Source organism: Papio anubis, chromosome 11, assembly GCF_008728515.1.
Source record: "Papio anubis isolate 15944 chromosome 11, Panubis1.0, whole genome shotgun sequence".
Classification (NCBI taxonomy): domain Eukaryota; kingdom Metazoa; phylum Chordata; class Mammalia; order Primates; family Cercopithecidae; genus Papio; species Papio anubis.
The window spans coordinates 65,389,940-65,407,791 of NC_044986.1; the positions used below are offsets into that span (position 1 = coordinate 65,389,940).

The 17,852-nt window shown below is 41.7% G+C and overlaps 2 protein-coding genes across 4 annotated transcripts in view; both read left to right on the plus strand.

The window, feature by feature from the left end:
- DDX50 (DExD-box helicase 50) overlaps positions 1–8,376 on the plus strand; it is a 33,166-nt gene extending 24,790 nt beyond the window's left edge. The window contains exons 9-11 of the mRNA XM_031652238.1: positions 1,815–1,949; positions 4,268–4,312; positions 7,876–8,376. Coding sequence (XP_031508098.1) covers positions 1,815–1,949; positions 4,268–4,312; positions 7,876–8,154 — 459 coding nt within the window. The 3' untranslated portion in view covers positions 8,155–8,376. The remainder of the gene's footprint in view (positions 1–1,814; positions 1,950–4,267; positions 4,313–7,875) is intronic.
- A 290-nt stretch (positions 8,377–8,666) lies between these two features.
- DDX21 (DExD-box helicase 21) overlaps positions 8,667–17,852 on the plus strand; it is a 38,980-nt gene continuing 29,794 nt past the window's right edge. For 2 of the 3 annotated variants that reach the window (XM_021943409.2, XM_021943410.2), the window contains exon 1: positions 16,661–17,494. In XM_021943409.2, the coding sequence (XP_021799101.1) occupies positions 17,408–17,494 (87 nt within the window). In that variant the 5' untranslated portion in view covers positions 16,661–17,407. Of the gene's footprint in view, positions 9,694–16,660; positions 17,495–17,852 lie in introns of those variants that run through there. The other variant, XM_003903856.5, reaches the window with a different exon arrangement.

Below are 17,852 nucleotides of genomic sequence, written 5' to 3' on the forward strand. Positions count from 1 at the left end.
GCTTCTTAAGACAGTATTTAAAACATATATCTTTAGAAAGCATTGAGATTTGAGCTAAGAAGTACCTAAGAAGTTATTTAGTCTCAACCCTCATCCAATAAAGAATCCCTCTTTGACAGATGGGTCATTTAATCTCTGATTAAATATCTTAGAAACAGGGTGTTAGTGGCTTTAAATTTCTTTCATGGGTTAAACCAAAATCCAGTCTTTATCATGAATGTCCTATAGGCTTTTCCTCTTGCTGTCTCCTTGATATAATCTCTTATCACTTTCCCCTTTCTTATTTCAGACACCCTAACCTATTTGGTTTTCCTCAGACATAAACTTAACTATTACACAAGGCCTTTGCGCTTACTTTCGTTGTCTTGAATGTTCTTTCCCTCTAATAACCATGTTGCTTACTCCTTTACTTCATTCTGGTCTCTGCTCAAATATCATACCAGAGAGGTCTTTCTTGATCACTCTAAAATAGCTTACTCCTCCCTGTACTCTTTGTTCTCTAAGCGCTGCTTTATTCCTATTCGTGATGCTTACTATATGATATTCCATATATTTGCTTATTTGTTTACTGTGTACCCACCCAACCCCACATACAGGTGTAGGTACATGCACATGCACTAGAATCTACTCTCCATGAGAGAAAGGACTACTTATTGCTGAATCTCTAGCACCTAGTACAGTCTGTGGCACATACATAGGGGGCACTCAATAAATATTTGTTTGCTGAATGCATCCCCATATCTTCTTAATGTTGATTCTTTTGCAATTAGTGAAGCTTTACAGAACAAATAATTTTTGCTTATGTAACAGTCCTTCAAAAGTTTAAAGAAATTGGTCAGGCATGGTGGCTCATGCCTGTAATCCTAGCACTTTGGGAGGCTGAAGCAGGCAGACTGAGTCCAGAAGTTCAAGACCAACCTGAGCAACCCCGTCTCTACTAAAAATACAAAAATTAGCACAGCATGGTGGCACACACCTGTAGTTCCTGATGCTTGTGGGGCTGAGGTGAGAGGATTGCTTGTGCCCAGAAGGTTGAGGGTGCAGTGAGCTGAGATCATGCGACTGCATTCCAGCCTGGGTGACAGAGCGAGACCCTGTCTTTAAAAAAAAAAAAAAAGGTTAAAGAAATTTATGTTGTATGTATGTATGTATGTATGTATGTATGTATGTATTTATTTATTTATTTATTTGAGACAGGGTCTAGTTCTGTCACCCAGGCTGGAGTGCAGTGGTGCAATCTCGGCTCACTGCAACCTCTGCCTCCTGGGCTCCTGGGCTCAAGCCTCCCGAGTAGCTGGGACTGTAGGAGTGGGCCACCATGCCTGGCTAATTTTTTTTTTTTTTTTTTTGTAGCAATGGCATTTCACCATGTTGCCTAGGCTGGTCTCAACTCCCGGGCTCAAGTGACCCTCCCGCCTTGGTTTCCTAAAGTGCTGAGATTACAGGTGTGAGCCACCACACCTAGCCAAGGTTTTCACTCCAAGCTGACTTTGACTCCCTCAACATTTCCTTAATTCTTCACTTCCATGTTGTCTTTCTTGGCTCTGGTTTGCTTAATTCTTAATTCTCTCTTAAAGCATAGTGGTTAGAATTAAATAGAGTCTTGCAGCAATACATAGGATAGTACTTTCAATTATCTGTAAACACTATTCTTCTAATAATGTAGTTTCAAAAAATTTTTTTAGCTGCAGTGTTATATACTTTTGGCTCATAAGAAATGCACAGTTACATCTTGAAGGATTATAGAGTTAGAATTTCATTGTACTGCTGCTGCTGATTTATTTCCAAACATAATGTGGTTTTTATTCCTCAAGGGATTTGTGACCATGACTCTGGAAAGCCTAGAGGAAATACAGGATGTCAGCTGTGCTTGGAAAGAACTTAACAGAAAGCTGAGTAGTAATGCAGTGTCTCAGATTACCAGAATGTGCCTCCTGAAAGGAAATATGGTAGGCTTTTCTAGACAATTAAAAAGCTTTTTAATCAACTACCCCAAATGTTTACAGACACTAGCAAATTTTGTTTTCTCTTTGAAGCCTAATGGCGTGAATAATACTGTTTTCTCTTTGTTAGTTTGTTTCCAGTTATAAATTTGGGCATTATATATGTAACCCATTCCTCTAGAGCTGTAAGTCATTCTGTTCAGTTTGACTATCTGATACCCAAGTTATCTAAGTTTCTGCCACATACCGTATGTGGTTGTGTACATGTGTTTATTCTTTTTATTTTTTAAATTTTATTTATTTACTACTTTACACTGATGAGGTCTCACTATTTGCTCAGGCTGGTCTTGAACTCTGGGACTCAAGTGATCCTCTTGTCTTGGACTCCCAAACTACTGGGATTATAGGTGTGAGCCACTGCACCTAGCCTTTTTGTATTATTATTTTTATTTTTGAGACAGAGTTTCACTCTTGTCACCCAGGCTGGAGTGCAATGGCACAATCTTGGCTCACTGCAACCTGTGCCTCCTGGGTTTAAGCAATTCTCCTGCCTCAGCCTCCCGAGTAGCTGAGATTACAGGCGCCCGCCACTATGCCCAGCTAATTTTTGTATTTTTAGTAGAGATGGGGTTTCACCATGTTGACCAGGGCTGGTCTTGAACTCCTGACCTCAGGTGATCCTCCTGCTTCAGCCTCCCAAAGTGCTGGGATTACAGGCATGAGCCACCATACCCTGCCCATATTATTATTATTATTATTATTATTATTTTGGTAAAGACAGGATTTTGCCATTTTGCCCAGGCTGGTCTTGAACTCCTGAGCTCAAAGGATTCACCTGCCTCAGCCTCCCAAAGTGCTGGGATTACAGGCTTGAGCCACTGCACCTGGCATGTGTGTTTATTTTGTAAGACTAAGTAGCTTATGATTGCAGTAGTTAAGCAGTTCTATAATTTTGAGGACATGCAGGTTAGTTTTTAAGTGCCCTGCTCTTCGTTGTTAATGAATTAATGATATGAATTAAATAAATATTTTAATACATTTAGATAGCAAAATTAAAACTGTAATCTTGTGACTGATTTCTTCTAATGGTTTTGAAAAATGATGTTATGTTATTAATTTAACTTTACTGTATAGGTTCATTCTAGCTTGGAATTTATTAACTAGATTGTTTATTGCAAATAATCATCTCTCTCAAAGTTTAATATTACTTACCTTTAAAAAGGATGTGGTGGCCGGGCGCGGTGGCTCACGCCTGTAATCCCAGCACTTTGGGAGGCCAAGGTGGGCAGATCACGAGGTCAGGAGATCGAGACCATCCTGGCTAACACGGTGAAACCCCGTCTCTACTACAAATACAAAAAATTAACTGGGTGTGGTGGCGGGCGCCTGTAGTCCCAGCTACTCGGGAGGCTGAGGCAGGAGAATGGCATGAACCCGGGGAGAAGGGCTTGCAGTGAGCAGTGCGCCCACTGCACTCCAGCCTGAGTGACAGGGAGGCTATCTCAAAAAAAAAAAAAAAAAAAAAAAAGGATGTGGGGCAAGTATGAGACAAATACATACTTTCAGGAAAAAAATGTAGAGGGGAGGGAAAAAATAACAAGACATATAGGCCAAACTAGTTGCTATACTTGAGTGTTAAATGAATTTTCAGCTTATTGACAACTAAGACCATGGAAGAAACATCTTGGGTTATATAATTCTTATCTAATAAATATTGCAGCTTTTTTCTTTTTTTTGAGACAGGGTCTCACCCTGTCACCTAGGCTGGAGTGCAGTGGCGTGATCTCAGCTCATTGCCACTTCCACCTCCCAGACCCAAGTGATCCTCCCACTCCCACCTCAGCCTCCCGAGTTGCTGGGACTACAGTCATGCATCACCACACCTGGATAATTTTTGCTTTTTTTTTTTTGTAGAGATGGGGTTTTCCCTATATTGCCCAGGCTGGTCTTGATCGAATTCCTGGACTCAAACAATCTGTCCACCTTGGCCTCCGAAAAGTGCTGGGATTCATGAACTACCACGCCTGGCCTATTGCAGCTCTTTATAAATGAAACTTTCCGTCATTAAATTTTAAAAGAAATTTATTAGAAGGATCATTTTACAGGGCACATGGAACAACATACAGTGTCTATACAAACTCTTCTAGAGAATACTCTAGATTCTTAGCAGTAGTTGTAAATTCTTATTGGATAATGTGTTTAGTTAACTTTTTAAATTTAGAAAATATATTAAGCAGCCACTGAGTCATGCATTATTAGTAAAATAAAAAAATCAACACACATATGCATGTAATTTAAAATGTTTTGCTTTGTTTTGCTTTTAGGGTGTTTGCTTTGATGTTCCCACAACTGAGTCAGAAAGGTTACAGGTATTTTTAAAATTTTATCTTTTAAATAGTTGAGTACATTCTCTAACATTTAGATTGGGATATTTTGGGAATCATAGTCACAATGTCATTATCATGCCTAAATCAATGAAGAATTCCTTAATATAAAATAACTAGTCTGTCTTAAACTTAAATGTATTTTTAAAGAGATGGAGTCTCTCTCAGTCTGGAGTGCAGTAGCATGATCATAACTCATTGCAACCTTGAATTCCTGGGCTGAAGTGATCCTCCCACCTCAGACTCCCAAGTAGCTAGGACTACAAGGCATGTGCCACTATTGCTGGCTAACATGTGCCACCACACCTGGATAACTTTCTTTTTTTTTTTTTTTTTAGTAGAGATGGGGTTTCTCCATGTTGGTCAGGCTGGTCTGAAACTCCCGACCTCAGGTGATCCACCCGCCTCGGCCTCCCAAAGTGCTGGGATTACAGGTGTGAGCCACTGCTCCTGGCCCCATGCCTGGCTAATTTTTAAAAAAAATTTTGTAGAGACAGAGTCTGTAGCACAGGTTGGTCTTGAACTCCTGGCCTCAAGTGATCCTCCCACCTTGACCTCCCAAAGTGTTGGGAATGTTGGTGTGAGCCACCATACCCAGCAAAAAATTTTTTATTATAAATCATTTCAAACATATTTTTTAGATGAGGGACTTGTATAATGAATCTCCATATACCCAACACTCAGCTTCAACAATGATCAGTTCATAGCCAGTTTTGTTTCATTTCTGTGTTCATCTACTTACCCACTTTTCTGCACTCTTTTGAAATAAATTCTAGGTATTCTGTCATTTCAACCATAAACATTTGCATATTTCTAAATATTAACGACTTTAAAAAAATACATTATCATAATACCATAATTAAACTCCCCCAAAATAATAATTCATTATTATCGTCCAATTTTGTTTAAATTTTTCCATTTGTTTCCTAAATTTTTTAAATATAGGGTCCATAAAGCTCATAGATGGTAATTTGATGTTTCTTAAGTCTCTTTTAATATATAGGTTCTTTCTGCTCCCTCTCTCTTTTAAAAAAGTATCCCTGTATTTTATCTGTTGAAGAAATAAGTTGTCTACTGGATTCCCATAATGAAGAATTTGTCTATTATATCTCAGTACATACTTATATACCTACTTTGAAACAAAAATGAGTATTCTGCTTTTGAAGTCTTTTTAAAAATTCAGAATATATTAAAGGCACATTTTTGTGTCAATAACAGAGTTCCTTTTTTTCTTTTCTTTTTATATTTTAATTTTTTTTTTTTTTTTTGAGACAGAGTCTTGCTCTATTGCCAGGCTGGAGTGCAGTGGTGCAATCTCAGCTCACTGCATCCTCCGCCTCCCGAGTTCAAGCGATTCTCATCCCTCAGCCTCCTGAGTAGCTGGGACTACAGGCGCCCGCCACCACACTCAGCTAATTTTTTGTATTTTTAGTAGAGACGTGGTTTCACTGTTAGCCAGGATGAAATTTTTGTATTTTTAATAGAGATGGGGTTTCACCATGTTAGCCAGGATGGTCTTGATCTCTTGACCTCATGATCTGCCCGCCTTGGCCTCCCAAAGTGCTGGGATTACAGGCTTGAGCCACTGCGCCTGGCCTTTTTATATTTTTAAATAGAGATGGGGTCTTGCTATGTTGCCCAGGCTGGTCTCAAACTCTTGGTCTCAAGTGATCCTCCCACCTCAGCCTCCCAAAGTACTGGGTTCACAGGTGTGAGCCATTGCACCCAGCCACAGTTACTTATTTTTAATTACTCCCTGACATTTTGGCATTTGGGTGGCTGGTTTTCTTAACCAGTGTCCTATTTTCTGAAATTTATATTTTTTCTAAAATTTACTATTATTAGGACTGCCCTAAACATTAGTATAGCGAATTCTTTATGCATTGCCATGTTTCTCTCTTTTTTAAATGTGATTGCTTGGCCAAAAGGTTAGTGCCTGTATTTTAAAATTTTGGTTATATATTGCCAAACCCACCAGTGGTATGTTCGTTTGTCTTTTCCCAAAAAGTACCAGTATTGGAAAGAAAGATAGCCTTAGCAACAGGGTGTCTTAATAACAACTTTTTTTGAGACAGAGTCTCTCTCTGTTGCCCAGGCTGGAGTGTAGTGGCACGATCTAGGCTCACTGAAACCTCTGCCTCCCAGGTTCAAGCAATTCTCCTGCCTCAGCCTCCTGAGTAACTGGGATTACAGGCACTCACTACCACACCTGACTAATTTTTGTATTTCTAGTAGAGTTGAGGTTGCACCACGTTGGCCAGGCTGGTCTCGAACTCCTGACCTCAAGTGATCTGCCCACCTCGGCCTCCCAGAGTGCTGGAATTACAGACATGAGCCACTGTGCCCAGCCAATAATAACTTTCCTTGCCAACTCATGATCACAATAAGGAACAGTTAGTGTAGCAAGATATAAAATAGTGATGTTCTTATAGGTTACCAATTTGTATATCTTCACTTGTTTACTCCAATATCAAAGTGTTTCCGGTGGCTACATTTTTTAGTCCTTGGCTGGTGTTGACTTGTATTTAATCTCCATCATGGGCTCTTTTACTTTTTGCTTGTCAGTGTACCTGCTGAAAACAATGCACTACTTATTAATGGCCTATCTGCATTGTGCTGAGATACCAAATAGTGCTGTTTTAGAATGTATAAACTGAAGCCGGGCACGGTGGCTCAAGCCTGTAATCCCAGCACTTCGGGAGGCCGAGACGGGCGGATCACAAGGTCAGGAGATCGAGACCATCCTGGCTAACCCGCTGAAACCCCGTCTCTACTAAAAAATACAAAAAAAAAAAAACTAGCCGGGCAAGGTGGCGGGCGCCTGTAGTCCCAGCTACTCGGGAGGCTGAGGCAGGAGAATGGCGTTAAGCCGGGAGGCGGAGCTTGCAGTGAGCTGAGATCTGGCCACTGCACTTCAGCCTGGGTGACAGAGCAAGACTCCGTCTCAAAAAGAATGTATAAACTGAGTATAATGTATACTTTTATACATTTATTTAATCAGTATATTTATTAATACATAGTATAATTTTGAATGTATATTTATTTATTAGAATATATTTATTTAGAATGTTAGAATTTATTAGATAAATGTGCTGAGATACCAAATAGTGCTGTTTTAGAATGTATAAACTGAGTATAATGTATACTTTTATACATTTATTTAATTAGTATATTTAATTCGTAATATGTAGTATAATTTTAGAATGTATATTTAGAATGTTAGGATTTATTTATTAGAAGTATATTTATTTAGAATGTTAGAATTTTGAATGTGTATTTATTTAGAATGCATATTTATAGAATGTAATTAGTATATTTAATTAGTAATACATAGTTTAATTTTAGAATTTATGAACTGAGTATGAATTTATGATCTCGAAAATAGAAAATATTTTTGCTTATTTTCTGGTTTTCATTTTTGTTCCAGATACTTTAACAGAATAGATGGCCTTTAGCTAATAGATATGAAAAAGGTGTCTTCTATACTTACATGTTTACTTATGGTTTCTATTTTGCATTTATATTAATCCTGTAAATTCCCCTAACAGGCAGAGTGGCATGATTCCGACTGGATACTCTCAGTGCCAGCCAAATTACCTGAAATTGAAGAATATTATGATGGAAACACATCTTCTAATTCCAGACAGAGGAGTGGCTGGTCAAGTGGTCGATCGGGCCGGTCAGGCCGGTCAGGTGGTCGATCTGGTGGCCGGTCAGGTAGACAGAGTCGACAAGGGAGTCGCTCAGGAAGTCGACAAGATGGTAGAAGACGAAGTGGGAATAGGAATCGATCAAGAAGTGGGGGCCACAAACGGAGTTTTGACTGAGTATTTGATAGTTAATCTACCAGTGTGAGCTTGCCTATTTCTGCCTAATCATGTACATTATCCACCAAAAATTAGGTCATCATAGTTGAGGTATGTGTCTGCTATTTGCAAAGAAGTTGGTCGTATTTTTTTAAAAAGTATTTCACAAGAATGGTTGTAAACAAATCTACTTATCCAGTTATACCTTTGAATAAAAAAACCTCCTTTTATTGTCTCTTTTCACTTACGTGTTAAGAATTTTCTCAGTGTAATCTTAAAAATATCTTTACAAACTTGGCAGTCAGGCCAAGTGTGGTGACTCATGGCTATAATCCCAGCGCTTTGGGAGGCTGTGGTGGGCGGATCACTTGAGGTCAGGAGTTTGAGACCAGCCTGACCAACATGGTGAAACCCCAACTCTGTTAAAAATACAAAATTTAGCTGGACATGGTGGCGCATGCCTGTAATCCCAGCTACTTGGGAGGCTGAGGCAGGAGAATCGCTTGAACCTAGGAGGCGGAGGTTGCAGTGAGCCGAGATCATGTCACTGCACTCCAGCCTGGGCAATAGAGTGAGACTCTGTCTCAAAACAAACAAAACTTGGTAGTCAAGCTAATCTTAACGTAAGATTACCTGCATTTTACAAAATGTGATGTATTTGTATTCATATCATTCCTTCCATAGGTTATGTGATAAAAATAAGAAATTCCCTTCTACATTAAAGGACTGTGTAAACTGGTGACATGGTTAGTTAGGTGTATCATTTTAGTCTAGATACAGTTAATTAAAAGGGTGTGCAAACAGTGCATACTCATTAATTTATTCCACAGATATTATTGAATTTCTACTATGTTTCCATCACTATGCTAACCACTGGGGAGTATAGTTGTGAATAAGGCATAATCACTATCCTTAAGAAACTTAGAGTCAATTATTACAGACTTAACAAATGAAAGCTAAGACAGTGGTAGGTATGGGATGCTAAGGACCTACTTGGGGTGCACCTGACCAGTTTTAGGAGTCAGGAAGGCCTTTTAAAAGTGATACCCAACAGAGAAATAAAGAAGTATCCATTTAACCACATGTATGTACTGGTGGGAAGAGGAGTTTAGAAGGGAGAGGGCTTGCAGGCAGAGAGAACAGCATATGTGGAACCCAGAGGCAAAGAATAGCATGGTAAGTCTGAGGTTTCCATATGACAGAGAACAGGAATCAGAGACCGGTTTAGTATTTAACAGGGACAGATTTTAAAGACCTTATGTACGTTGTTAAGGAGTTTAAAGCTTTTCTTGAAGACAGTGGGTAATCATTTAAGGGCTTAAAGTAAGGAGTAACATGATTTGATTTATATTTTAGAAAGAATGCTGGCCACACTGAAGAGACTGAATTGGAGAAAAGGCAGACTGGAGGCCTGGAGACCTCTTAAGATGCCATAGCAGTAATCTATGGTAGAGATCTAGCTGGCGATCTGAACTAATGCTAAGTAACGTATTTTGAGGGATGAGAACTGAGGCACTTGAGAGGTTGTTACTTGTCCAGAATCATGCAGCTGGATGTGAGGTAAATGAGGATTTGAACCCAGAAAAATGTCTAGCTTCTGAACCAGCACTCTTAACCACTGTACTAAATAGTGACAGTGGACACTGAAAAACATGGATAGGTTTCAGAGGTTTTTTTTTTTTTTTTAATATGGAGTCTTGCTGTGTCGCCCAGGCTGGAGTGCAGTGGCGCGATCTTGGCTCACTGTAACCTCCGTCTCCCAGGTTCAAGTGATTCTTCTGCCTCAGCCTCCTGAGTAGGTGGGACTACAGGCACGTGCCACCATGCCCAGCTGATTTTTTGTATTTTTAGTAGAGATGGGGTTTCACCGTCTCTAGCCAGGATGTTGTCGATCTCCTGACCTCATGATCCGCCCACCTCGGCCTCCCAAAGTGCTGCAATCACAGGCGTGAGCCACTGCGCCCAGCTGGTTTCAGAGTTAGGAGGCAGAATTGTTAGGACTCAGATAGTGGATTAAAAGATGAGAGGGAAATAGAATAAAACCTGGATTTTGTTTTTGTTTTTTAGATGAGGTCTCACACTGTTGCCCCAGCTAGAGTGCAGTGGCTCAATCTAGGCTCGCAGCAACCTCAACCTCCTAGGTTCAAGTGATCCTCCCACCTCAGCTACTCTAGTAGCTGGAACTATAGGTGCATGCCACCAAGTCCAGCAAAAAACCTAGATTTTTTTCCCTGAGATAGGGTACTAGGAGGAAGAGCAAGAAAAGTTATATGAAGAGGGGTTGGGAATATGATTAGTTCAGGATTAGATATATTTTAATATTAACTAACGCATGAAATATGTAAAAGGAAATAAACAGTAGACAATTGGATTTGTAATTCTGAACCTCAGGAGAGAGATTTGTTCTAGAGATATAATTTTGGGAATGATAGACCAAAAAATAATGATAGTTAAGCTAGTAGATGAGATTATCCAAGTATGGTAAGAGCAGAGGACTGAGGAGGGAAGCCAGAGGGCCACCAGTGTACTTAATTCATAGTAGAAGAAAGAGGACTCCATTGAGAAGAGATAAGGAGGACAGAAAGCCCAGGAGTGTGTGGCTTTTAGAGGAAACAGGACGAGCTAGAAATGGCCATTGGATTTGGCAAAAGAAACTTTATAGGGAGCAACCATAGTAATAAGAGTATTGAGAATAGAAGCTATTTAGCAGTGGGTTCAGTAGGAAATGGGAGATGAAGTGGTGAGAACAAACATGAAGATCTCATTCTGAAATTTGATTGTCAATAGGGAAGAATAAGCAAAAGCTGGAGATAGAAGGACATGAAATTCTGGCAAGGATTTTATGTGTATGTGTGGGAGGTGGGGTATTTGAGCATGTTGAAATGCTCAAATGTGGTAGGAAGAAGCCCTAAAGGAGAGAGGGCAACATGAAGTTTCAGGAGAAGGAATTTATGGGATCAAGCACACAACTAGAGATTTTAGCTTTAGTTATTCATTGTTTATTTTTTAAAAGTTTATTAGGCCGGGCGCGGTGGCTCATGCCTGTAATCCCAGCAGTTTGGGAGGCCAAGGCGGGCAGATCACCTGACGTCAGGAGTTCAAGACCAGCCTGGCTAACACAGGGAAACCTTGTCTCTACTAAAAATACAAAAATGAGCCGGGTGTGGTGGTAGGTGTAATCCCAGCTATTCGGGAGCCTGAGGCAGGAGAATTGCTTGAACCTGGGAGGCAGAGGTTGCAGTGAGTGGGGATTATGCCACTACACTCACAGCCTGGGTGACAGAGTGAGACTCTGTCTCAAAAAAAAAGAAAAAATATATTTATTGATTGATAGAGTCTTGCACTGTTGCCCACGCTGTTGTGCAGTGGTACAGTCATGGCTCACTGCAGCCTCGATCTCCCAGGCCCAAGTGATCCTCTTACTTCAGCCTCCTGAGTAGCTGGGACTATAGGTGTGTGCTACCATACCCAGCTAGTTTTTGTGTGTGTGTGGTTTTTTTTTTTTTGGTAGGGATCGAGTCCCATTATGTTGCCCCGGCTGGTCTTGAAACTCCAAGGCTCAAGCAATCCTTCCATCTCGGCCTCCCAAAATGCTCAGTTGCAGGTGTGAGCCATGTGAGCCACTGTGCCTAGGCTTTTTTTTTTTTTTTTTCAATTGGCTGTGTTGCCCAGGCTGGTCTTGAACTGGACGCAAGTAATCCTCTTGTCTCAACCTCTTGAGTAGCTAGGATTATAGTGCATGCCACTGTTCCTGGCTAGAGATTTTAGCCTTAGACAGCATAACATTTTGTCAGGGAGAAAGTATGATTATCTTGCAGATGTTAAGGTAACAACTACAGGTGGAGCAACTGAGTGATTTCCTGTATTAAACAGCATTATATTGTAGGAATGAAGATGAGGGATAGTTTGACTGATCCAGGATTGGAGTTTCACTTTGTGAGTGAAAGGATGACGAGGTAAAGATGCCAAAGACTCTGGCAAAAGTGATAGGAGTAATGGTCCATGGAGTCTAGACTGCCTAGGGATTGAAGTGGAAATGGGGTTGATAACAGAATGTAGAGGAGGCAAGGGACTGAAGGTCTGTGAGGGCTGTCTGAACTTGAGATTTCAAGAATGGAGCAACTGGGGAGAAGCAAGTGCAGAGTATGACCTTTGTCTGTTGGGGCAAAAGTCACTTCAGTTGCGGTGGTCAAAGCAGTGGGTACATGGGTGGTACTCAAGGACAGTGAGGTCTCCTACGATGAAAACAAGCCAGGACTACAGTGAGGAAGACTAACCCGATTCGAAAATATCAGTGAATGGTGGGGGTTGGGAAATTACCTGAATGAGGAGGGGTATAGGGTGACATTATGCCTTATCTTTTAAAGGGACAAGAGCTTTTACATGAAAGTGGAGTAATGGTTTGAAAATGGATTTGAGGAAAAGAGGACGCTGACATCAACTGGGATATGTGGAATTTCAGGGAATGGGCAACATCTGTGTGTGAAACCTGCAGAGGGTGGGTTTTCAGAAAGAGCCAGATTTCAGTTAAGCGAAGGAGGCAGGGAAGGACTTTCAGTGCTGGCTTGTGGAAGGTGGAAGTTTTGATTTGGGGGACTAGTGTTACAGACACACAACTGGGGGGAAAATGTCAGTCTGCTTTGCATTTGAGCAACTGAGTTGTTGTATAACCAAGATGAAATGGGCTCCATTCATATTAGGTTGCATGAGTACTAGTATATTCAGTCAGAATATGTTGTGTGCCTACAATGTCGCGGGCAATATGTTTTGGGTTAATAAGCAGTGCCCAGTCTCTGTACCCTGGAGCTCAGAATCTAGTGAAATAAGTGGACAATAAACCTATGTCCATGGGAATGACTAAGTACAATGATTTGTGAATACTGAGCAAGGGCACCTGGCCCTGGAATGGGAGTGGGAGTTCAGGGAAAGCTTTTTAGACATGATGACTGAGCATTAAGTAGGTAAAAGAAACACGAAACTGGGAATGGGCATCCAGGCAAAGTCACAGAAAAGCTGATGAAACAACATGGTCTTAAGTATGGGGAACTATGAGTAGCTCTTGTTGCTGGGATTGTGACTATGAGGAAGGCAATTGTGAGAACAAGGCAAGATGTATTATATCTTGGAGGGCTTTGTAGGTCTTGTTTTGGATAGCCATTGGAGGGTTTCAGGGAAGAGTGAAAAAGATAAGTATGTAGGTAAATGCCAACAGGGTGGATAGGTTTAAGAGAGTCTACCTGCTAAAGGTCAGCTGCCCCTATTAGCAAGGGTCCTAACAAAATTAAATAATAGCTTTCCATATGTTTTGAAAGTAGGATGGGGCAGGGCAAATTTCTCATCAGATTCGCAGCTTTGGGCTGCACTTGGCCACTGGTATTACTCTTCTTCCTTTTAGAAGCCAGTACCTTCATGGCTCCATTTTTTGGCTTTTGGCCTCCTGTTTGGTACTCTGTGCTCTAGTCATTTAACAGCTATTTGAACTAGAATCAGTTACCCTGATCTTCAGTTTTTGAATTTATAAATGAAATAACATCTGTTTTATTATCTCCAGCTTTAGAATTATGAATTCACTTAGGTTTAAATCTTGAGAGTCTTCTCTCACATTGTTTTTGTTTCCTATATTTTGGGGATAGTGCTTAACAGTAGTTTTTAAAAACCATATTCCTTTTTTTTTTTTTCCTTATATACATGTCAGGCAGAGCGCAGTGACTCATGCCTGTAATCCCAACACTTTGGGAGGCCGAGACGAGTGGATCACTGAAGGTCGGGAGTTCGAGACTAGCCTGGCCAACATGGTCAAACTCCATCTCTACTGAAAATACAAAAAATAGCTGGGCGTGGTGGTGAGCGCCTGTAATCTCAGCAATTTGGGAGGCTGAGGCAAGAGAATTGCTTGAACTCAGCAGGCGGAGGTTGTACTGAGCCAAGATCACGCAACTGTACTCCAGCCTGGACGACAGAGTGAGACTTCATCTCAAAAAAAAAAAAAAAAAAGATACATGTCCATTGTTGGGAATCTGAAAAAATAGAGAAGCAAATGGAAGAATATAAAAACCACCCACAGTCACATTACTCAGAAATAATGACTGCTAACATTTTATTTTGTAGACTTTTGAATTCGTTGTGTATGCATATACATGCTCTTAAAAATAGAAATTCTCCCTCTAATTTTGTGAAAACATTACATCATCCAGATCAGAGGAAATGGGCCTGGCAAAATATTGATATTTAAGCATTCAAGGATATTCAACATTTCCTATCAAAGTTTTTCTCTATTTCATTTTTTTTTTTGTTTTTTTTTTTTGAGATAGGGTCTTGCTCTGTCACCCAGGCTGGAGTGCAATGGTGCAATCTTAGTTCACTGCAACCTCCGCTTCCCAGGTTCAAGCAATTCTGCTTCAGCCTCCCAAGTAGCTGGGACTACAGGTGTGCACCACCATATCCAGCTCCTATCAAATTTACATAAGCTATTCTTCCTCTTGTTACTGAATTTTATACTGATGACAAGATAATTGGCCACCTTTTGTCCAATGGGCCTTTTGCATGTTTCCTGGTGGAAATTTGGGTTTGCCCCTATATGCAGGTTACAAAGGAACTTAGTTTATAAGCTTTGAAAAGTTTTCCATTTAGTACCATTCTGGGGCTTACTCTCTTGTTGAATATCTCTTGATGATAAACATGTCCCTGTACTGTATGCAGTAGTATCATGTATATAGCAGGATCATGTAGTGTTGTGGTTTGTCAACCAGACTGCAGGTTCTTTGAGGCAGGGACTGGGCCTCCACTTAGTATCTAAACTACATGATACAATGGTGAAACCAGAGATGTTAAGCATTTTGTTGGCCAATTAGTTGACTGCATTCATGCTTGCTCTCCTTTCTTCTACATCTAACACCAGGATTACTCAAGTACTTTTGCACCTGGGCATATAGCTAAAATTTATTTCAAGGGGTTCCCCTCCACCACTGCTATGTTAACATTCAATAAACACTTAATTACAGATTACTATGTACCAGGCACTGTCTGAAATTTTGAGGACACAAAGATGAATAAATCAAGGCTCCTGGCTCAGGGATATCAGAATATAAGTTAAAGCATTGTTGCACATTTTCACAAAATGTTAAAAAAATTTGAGACCATGGCTGGGTGCAGTGGTGCACATCTGTAATCCCAGCACTTTGGGAGGCCAAGGCGGGTGGATCACCTGAGGTCAGGAGTTCGAAACCAGCCTGGCCAACATGGTGAAACCTTTTCTCTACTAAAAATACAAAAATTAGCCGGGCGTGGTGGCAGGCACCTGTAATCCCAGCTACTCGAGAGGCTGAGGCAGGAGAATTGCTTGAACCTGGGAAGCGGAGGTTGCGGTGAGCTGAGATTGCGCCACTGCACTCCAGCCTGGGCGACAGACTTGTCTCAAAAAAATAAATAAATAAATAAACGAGACCATGAAACATCAAATAATAGTTTAGATGAAATAAAATTTTTCCTTGAAACTGATTAAAAAATGCAGTAATCAGAAATACTTTTCCAGCATTTTCCTTTATCATAAAATGTAATATTTTAAATTGTGTTTTTAAACCCTTGTGATACTAAGTTTTAACAGTTCTCATTGATTGTGCTCTATGTACCAGGCACTGCCAGACCATTTTCTGCCATTATCTTACTTAATTTTCTCAATAGATGAGGTAGGTTTTGTTATCCTCATTTCATACAAGGGAAACTTGGGTTCAGATTAGGTAATGTGTCCAAAAATAACAGAGCAGACTGGGTATGGTGGCTCCTGCCTGTAATCCCAGTACTTTGGGAGGCAGAGGTGGGAAGATCACTTGAGCTCTGGAGTTCAAAGCCAGCCTGGGCAACATGGCAAAACTCCATCTCTCCAAAAAAAAAAATTAAAAAATTAGCCAGGCATGGTGGCACATGCCTGTAGTCCCAGCTACTCGGGAGGCTGAGGTGGGAAGATCGTTTGAGTCTGGGAGGTTGAGGCTGCAATGAGCTGTGATCACACCATTGCACTCCACTCAAGCCTGGGCAACAGAAGGAGAACCTGTCTCAAAAAAATGAAATAAAGACTGGGCGCTGTGGCTCATGCCTGTAATTCCAGGACTTTGGAAGGCTGAGGCGGGCGGGTGGATCACCTGAAGTCAGGAGTTCGAGACCAGCCTGGCAAAGATGGTGAAACCCCATCTCTACTAAAAATAGAAAAATTAGCTGGGTGTGGTGGCGAAGGCCTGTAATCCCAGGTACTAGGGAGGCTGAAGGATGAGAATCGTGGAGGTTGCAATGAGCTGAGATCGCGCCACTTCACTCCGGCTTGAGCAACAGAGCTAGACTCCGTCTCAAAAAAAAAAAAAAGGCTGATTGTCAATGTCAGGTATTCTATGATTCTAACCCATTTTTGAAATTTATTTTTTCATATATATTATATATATAATATTATATATTTATATATGTATATATAAAGACATAGGGGTTTTGCTATGTCGCCCAGGCTGGTCTTGAAGTCCTGGCTGCTTTGGAGGCTGAGGCAGGAGATTCGCTTGCGCCTGGGAGGCAGAGGTTGCAGCGAGCCCAGGTCGCGCCATGGCACTCTCTAGCCTGGGTGACAGAGGAGACTCTTGTCTCAAACCACAAGACTTCTCTCTCTCCCGCTAGTCTATAAAGCTTCTTGAGGATAAGGCTTTTGTGTCTGCTAGTGAATCCTAGCCCTGTTTGTCCTACCTGACACAGTGAACGCTCATAAAATGTTTGAGTGCACGCATGAATGAACGACTAGAACCGACTGAATTTTTTTTTCCTTCAGGCTCCTGAGTCTGGCCGACACTTTCAGAGTAGACGTTTCCAAGAGATGATTAAGAATACACATCCGCGAGTCTGTACGTGCAAACTCGAACAATATAACATAAAGCACTGAAGATGCTCCACTCAAAAGCAACTAGAAGCCTTCATTTTTCAGGCTGGGGCTAGGGAAAATCTGGCCAGTGTTGGAGAATACAAAGCTAACCTTTGTAATTCCTTGCGGTTTTACCGTTCCGTAGGTGCCTTCTAGACCAAAGGCCGCCAGTGGTCAGTCAGTGCACTAAATTTAGCCACAGTCACAGGCCGTTGCTTTGAATTTACCTCGCGGAGAGCAGTCTTTCCTGTGCTTCCTGCTTTCCCCGGAAGTGCCTTGCTACAGGAAGTGACGAGAGCCGGGTGGACAGAGGCGGGGGAACTACCTCTTCCTCTCCACGCGGTTGAGAAGACTGGTTGGCCTGGGCAGCCTGCGCTGAAGATGCCGGGAAAACTCCGTAGTGACGCTGGTTTGGAATCAGACACCGCAATGAAAAAAGGGGAGACACTGCGAAAACAAACCGAGAAGGTGAAACGGAGGGACCTGGGGCCAGGGGGGACGCTGAGTGGAGCGGAACCCCGGGGTGCGGGAGAGGTGCCCGGGCTGGGATCGTGAGAGCGCGCGGCGGGTAACAGCGCGTCCAGAGACCGGGCGTGGGTCTTGACGGGCGGTCGTCCAGGAGTGGTGCGCTCCCAGGCAGTGGATGCGTCTGCCCGACCAAGCCGGGTCCGCCGCGCGCTGACCTCTTCCTCTGAGATTAGAGGCATCCACATTGTCCCAGGAACTCTGGTAGAGAGGCCCTATTGGAGCTCGGGAGAAGGCCGGGTGTCCCACGTGGTCCCCGGCGACTGGGCGCGCCTCACACAGTGCGCAGAGTTGGACATTC